Here is a 6880-nt window from a genome sequence, read left to right as displayed (position 1 = left end):
AAATACATGGACTTCTATGGGGCTATGGGTTTTTTTGGGCCCAATGACAGCGCCACAACAGGCCATTATATGAACTTTCAGGAAATCCCGATTTCCTTGTGGCTTCACAAAATATCTGTCTGACTGCCCCACTGGCGTAAACACAAACATTGCGTAAACACAAACGTTGAAGACTGAAGCTGAAGACGCAAATTCTGACTGGCCGGAATGAGATGATGTATGATGATAAGAGCGCCCCTCTCTTCACATGGGTGTGATTTTTGAGGGGCACTAGCCCCTCCCCTCCTATGTCCAGCTTTTGGTGCATGTGCCAACACAAAATTTGTCCTACGCAAACATCAAATGCCATTGACAATGAATGGACAATTTGGAGTGTTCGTGTAAACACAGAGATTGCGGAACACAAACATTGTTTCACGAAGGTGTGGACTCAAATTCTGATTGGCCGGCATGAGATGATGATGATGATGTACGGATAAGATCGCCCCTCACTTCACATGGGTGTGATTTTTTTCAATTCTCTAGGCCTATATAGACCTATGTTGGACATGTTTTGCTCAGTCTGGTGGCAACTGCCAAACATTTCACATTTCATGTGATGAATAAAATCTTTGTCAGGGATCCTCAGCTCCGGAATGACCTCCACATATGGAGCTCAGATTTATAATCTGTCTTTATTTAAAATTAAAAAAGTACTTTTTAATCATTTTAATTCTCTGGTTCTTTCATTGCTCATTGGACTTTTTTTCCCTCTGATGCTGAATTATTTTCTTTGTTTTTCTTGAAGTGCTTTTTAGGATTATTATTCTGATTCCCTGAAGATGGCGTCCAAGAGTTAAGGACTGCTGCAGTGCTGTAGTAGTATAGTTACAGAAAACACACAGGCCACTTTCAGTTTCCACTGGTCCAGTCGGTGGGAACCATGATGGGAATGTAATTCACTTCATCCCAATTTAGATCAATGGAGACAGTCAAAACAACGATGTATGCTAGATGCGTTCATTTATAATTTAGATTGTGAACCATATAGGCTACTGTGGCAAAAGGATCATGCAAGTGCATATTATGTAGGTTACGTGTCATACATTCATGATTCATGCAAACATCAACGAATAGAATGAATCGTGTGCGCGCGCACGTGTGGTGTGTGTGTGTGTGTGTGAGAGAGAGAGAGAGAGAGAGAGAGAGAGAGAGAGAGAGAGAGAGAGAGAGAGAGGGGGGGGGGGGCTAGAGTAGAGTAGGGAGAAAGATAGATAGAGACAGGAGGAGAAAGACGAGACACGAGAGAGGGATCAGAGAGAGAGGTGGAGCTGCGGTTTGGATTTGGAAACAGAACGCCCAGGACGCAATCAGCGCGCTGCGCGCATCGCAGCCGTGAGAAAATGTGAAGGATTTTCGGCTCCCCCCCCGTCTTTTTTTAATGTCAAAACTTAAGTTCAATAACTTCCATCGGATTGTATTTCCTCCTTCCTTCCTATAATCCTGTCATGATGGCCACCTGAGTGGTCATCCAACCGGTCTGGAAAAGTGGAGCCCCGCGGGTCTCGGATCAGCGCCCTCCTGCAGGGCTTGGGAGGCGCGCCAGGGACCTCCAGGTTCCTGCCCGGGTTCGTGGACAACAATGTGCCGGAGCGAAGAGAGAGGCGAGGCTCCACCAGGTCTCGTATGCCGGTGATGAGGGGTCTGATAGCTCCTCAGAACACCTTCCTGGATACAATTGCCACTCGTTTTGATGGGACTCGTAAGTAAACATACATCCAATCGTCAGCTACAGTATACGAGCGCAGATTCTTTCTAGGTAGCGCGCATTGGATGTGCGCCACAAGGCAAGTTAACTAAAGTAGTATACGTGCAAATTATAAAGGCTGACAATCATTTATAATTTGCACAGGTCATTTTTGTTTTAGTTATGAATACAACGAGGCAGTTCCTGGGTGAGTCAATCAATCACTTTCAATCTGAGATGTTAATTTATGCATTACATTCGTGTTTCCACCATAGGAAGGTAGATCAATAACACTACATGTAAACATGAATTCATGTACTGGGTGGGAGGACTGGGATTCATAACTGGGCCAGTTATTAAATCAAACAATGCCTTGCAGCCCTGGCAGCTCCCCCTCACAGCCATAATATTAACTGGATACTTAATAGGCATACATATACTTATACTGCCTAGTGCCTGGGGCAGCATAGCTCTTGGCCAGGAGGAATAGTTGCAAAAGAATATATATTAACATTATTTGCAGAGAGGAAATGCGCCCTTAAATTGTGTTATGTGTTCTGCTGCTGACACACACACACACACACACACACACACACACACACACACACACACTACTGCAACTGAGGACAGGAAAGGAAATACAAAAATCTGCGGTTGGTTAGTATACTTATATAATGGATGATGATGATGTGTTGTTAAAGCATTGAATGCTGAAGGGTCAAGAAAGTCCACATTTTGGACTCTGACCTCTGGGGGTCTCCAGTCCACACAGCAGACATTAGGCTTGTGGCGGCGTGGCGGTGCGCTCAGCAGGCGCTCAACAGAACACTGTGCCTGCAATTTGTTCAGTGTCGCTGCAGCCCACCGTGACACGCTGGGATAATTCCCTATCAGTGAATAAGCATCTGAAACAGACGTAATACAAATCTGAGTGACATAAAACAGCCGCCCACCCACCCAGCCCCCCACAGAGGCCCGGTGTTAAATTCTTGACAGTGGAGATTCCATCTTTTCTTGGAACAACGCAATGAACACAATAATTGAACAGTTTCAAGATCCCGTGGACATCAGCCAAGCTTATGTTCCTTTGATGTCGGGTGAAAATAAGCGACTACCATGTGTAAATTATTTGTAGCAAGATTTAATCTCCCCAGGACCTCACCTGGACGGAGCGGGTGGTGAAGAAAGCACTCAGAAAAACTGAAGAAAGCTGGCATGGCTCCAAAAGTTCTAAGAGCTCTCTACAGAGGCACCACAGAGAGCATGCTGACTGGTTGCTTTACGGCCTGGTATGTGCAACTGCACCGACCTAAACCGCAAAGAATTGCAGAGGGTTGTGCGGACAGCCGAACGCACAACCCCCCCCCCCCCCCCCCCCTGCCCCCCATCCAAGCCGTGTACGATGAACACTGTGTCAGAAAAGCTCAAGGAATCATGAAGGATTCAAGCCACAACCACAGACTGTTTGAGATGCTAGCTGTAGCTGACGCATTACGGTTTCGCAGTCTCAAAGCCACCGGAAATAGAATAAAAAGCTTCTTTCCCCGAACAATCGGATACATGAATAAACTGAACAGCATAATTTAGATAGATACTAGATACACAGCCGTTGCGTGAAGGACAGTGTTACAGAAGAAATTAAGAAAACGATGAATGGTTTCCACAATGGTGAAAGGATAATTTATACCGTAATGCCTTGGTAGAGGGAGATATCAACTATTTTGCCCTCTTGCATCAGCAAAAACTATAGCATTCAACTTTTAGGTGGAGTTAACGAGCCTGTCAGCTATAGCACTGACATCCCTTTTGGTCTAAGCTTGGGGCTTGTCTTTGTGAAGGATTCATACTTGGTTACGCATCGTAACAATAGCCAGCCTTGCATCATGAGCTTGTAGATTGGCTATTATTTTCGATGCACGGCACGGCGGCATGCCATCGGTGGCATGTAACTTAGTATAAATTGAGCTTGATAAGTGAAAGGAGGCCAGCACTGAGCAGAACAGCCCACAGACCTAATTCAATCATTTGTGCTTATATCATTCTTAGATGATGTTTTGATCCAGGTACTGTAGATGACTGTGCAGTATGTCAGGTCAGATCATTGCTCAGTGAGCCCTGTGCCTTCCAACCTGGGGGGAACGAGGGAACGTCTTTCATGGATACTACTGAAAATAGTGAGGGTTGAGGCTATAGGGCAGCTCGGGCATTGGATTTGTAGTGAATGTAATGTTTTTTGCTCCACCAACAGCGTGGCTGTCGTCCACCACTTTGATCCCAAACAAGATATCTTGAAATCCACTGGCTAGACTGGCATGAAATCACATTCACGTTTCCAGGCGGATGACCCCTAATGATTTTGGTGTGACCACGTGACATTTCCCTCTTGCAACAACCTGAGGCCAAACTTTTGCACTCAAGATATCTCATCATCGGACGATCAATGAAACATGCTGAGTGTAGTGTGTCACCTTTAAGGCCTATTCATACTCATAGGCGGCGGGTGCGTTTTACCTTTGGGTAGGCTACAGAATTGCATACTTTTACCAATGAATTAGCCTATACACAGACAACGACTGATCAGCCTATTTTGGACGATATGGGTCCCACTACTGTTTGCTACAAAGCGACTGGAAGGACGAGGTTTACACTACAGACATACCAATAGTAGCCAATCATATGCTGATTAGGCCAGTTGCTGTATAGCCTACCTACCCGATCAGCGATCACCAGGGAGCAGCGACCACACACACACACACACACACACACACACACACACACACACACACACACACACACACACACACACACACACACACAATAGCCTTCTATATAATGCTGCGCACATATATTATATATATTTAAAAAAATACCCAGCATAATTTTTGGGAAGGCTAAGCCTTCCCTAGCCTTACACACCCGCCGCCTATGTTCATACTCCAGTTTTAGGTGATAAGATGACCACCGAAACCTTAAGTAAAAACAGAGCGATGTGTTCGGGTGACCGGTGATTCGCGTATCCCCGCAGCGTGGCGTCACGTTGTACTTTTCAGTGGTCACTTTTCAGTGGTCACCTTTGTTATGACCTGGCTCTTGGGCCATAACAAAGGAGGAAGACACACAGCTGTTTAAAAGTGCACAAACCAATATTTATTTACATTATATTTATAACCAAACATAAGAATCAAACAATAATACAGTACTAAGGTGGAGTGTGTTAATCAGTAGTGTAAGTGAGTGGATGTGTGGTAAATGTAGTGTGGGGTGTTGAATGGTGCAAACAGATGCTGCTGCTCTCATGGAAGGAGAGAGAGACTGAGCGTGGCCAATGCCTAGCCATTTATAGTGCACCTTGGGAACACTGGCCAGGTGCTCCCAATGCACCTGATCAGCAACTCAGAACCTGTGGGAAGCCAAATGCATAGGTCTACACAGGAATACACACAGGCCCTAGTAGCCCAACTACAGGGGCTGTGAGCCTGTGACACCTTATCACCATTTTTGGTGCTCATGAGTGCGCATGCGCCGGCGTTCTGTGCTACCTGTCAGTCGCGGCTTTTAATGTCTGCTTATTTTACCTATTTCTAATTCATATTTTTATACCACCTTCTACCTACGGGTAGTTTTAGCAGTTTATTCTTATCCGGTTTAGTGCTTTTAATGATCAGATGCACTGGAGTGTTTGTTTTAGCGTTCTGAAATCTCACTCGTATGGCGCCAGCAGCCAGCGCCCTATACTGCTAGCCAAACCTGACAGCTATAGCCAGGAGGCTATCTTCACAGGACCGGCCATCTAACCAGCCTTATTCTCCACATTGCGACTACTCTCCACCATGTGTGGCCCTCGCTGGTAGGTGCCCTTCTGCACTGCTGTTTTGCCAACATACACCTGCTTTTACAGTTTTGAGACTACTCTCCGCATCGGGCCACCACTTGTGTGGCCCTTGCCAGTACGTTCCATCCTGCATTGCTGTCTGCCCACTTGATGTCAATCTCCTAGCCTACTCTATTTTGTCTGTATCACCTTTTACTGGCCAAAGCTATCTTTGTATCCTCAGCTCAAGACATGGTGGTGACATGGAGGGAGTAGACAAGTTTATAGAGTGGTGTGATCTACACCATCTGAAAATAAATGTAAACAAAACAGAGGAGGTCATAGTGGACCCCAGGTCCATAGGAGACCACAGTATAATTAGTGTCCATGACCATAACATCAAACAGGTCCCCTCATATAAATATCTGGGAGTACAGATCGATGAGGACCTGAGCTGGCACACGCATGTTACAACACTGTGTTCTAAGATACACCAACGTCTACACTTTCTCAGAAGACTTAGGCTTTTTGGAGTCAGTAGAAATATCATGTTGACCTTTTACAGAGCTAGTATAGAGTCAATCCTAAGATACGGTATATCCAGCTGGTTTGGCAATCTAACTGTGAAATACAAGTCTCAAGTAAATAGGCTAGCAAACATGGCTGGGAAGATCATGGGCATGTCCACCCCACCCATCACTCCCCAGGCCATCTTTGAACAAGCAGTGGTGAGACAGGCTCGGAATATTGTATCTCCTTTTTTAGTCGTGACGGGCTCCATCCAAATAGATGGGGCTGCCAAGCACTAGCGGCCAACATAGATTATCACATTCTACATCACGTTGCGCCTCCGACAGATACCTCGTCCGCCAGTTATTGACATCCCCCTGGTCCTGCCCCCCACCCCCAGCATATTAGTTCCACTCAGTTTTGGAGCTATATATAGACCACCAGACCAACATCACTTTTATGAACTAATTGAACAGGACATAATACAAATAGGTAATTCAGAAACAATTTTAATCGGGGACTACAATTCCAATATACAAAGGAAAGACACTCTGGCCACGCCAGGCTACATTTTCCCAAAATTACACCACCGACTAAACTCATAGCATTCATGGTCAATCCTAGTAGCCGTCGTATAGCCCAAAAATCAATTCAGGCCTATACCACTAAAAAAAGGTTCTGCAGAAGTTACATGAATCTCCAAAACGTCTTAAATTAATAATGGCCCTTGAGGCCACCGTGGTGTGATTAATTACAGTTGCAGACCCACCAGAGCAAATCATTCTGTCTCAGTTTATTATGGTGGCTGATCACTCTGGAGATAGTGATACATG

General features: G+C 45.3%; 1 protein-coding gene across 1 annotated transcript in view; it reads left to right on the top strand.

Moving 5' to 3' along the window:
• Positions 1 to 1387: 1387 nt before the first annotated feature.
• The window catches only part of LOC310853918 (voltage-gated delayed rectifier potassium channel KCNH8-like), a gene marked incomplete at its 3' end in the record, with an annotated part of 69537 nt that continues 64044 nt past the window's right edge, over positions 1388 to 6880 (top strand). Inside the window, exon 1 of the mRNA XM_083758390.1 lies at positions 1388 to 1741. Within this exon, the coding sequence (XP_083614516.1) occupies positions 1666 to 1741 (76 nt within the window). The 5' untranslated portion in view covers positions 1388 to 1665. The remainder of the gene's footprint in view (positions 1742 to 6880) is intronic.

The sequence above is a fragment of the Protomyctophum parallelum genome (assembly GCF_964188405.1).
Source record: "Protomyctophum parallelum genome assembly, chromosome: 23".
Taxonomy (NCBI): domain Eukaryota; kingdom Metazoa; phylum Chordata; class Actinopteri; order Myctophiformes; family Myctophidae; genus Protomyctophum; species Protomyctophum parallelum.
The sequence above is the reverse complement of the archived record's forward strand: the minus strand, read 5'-3'. Positions and strand labels throughout refer to the sequence as shown.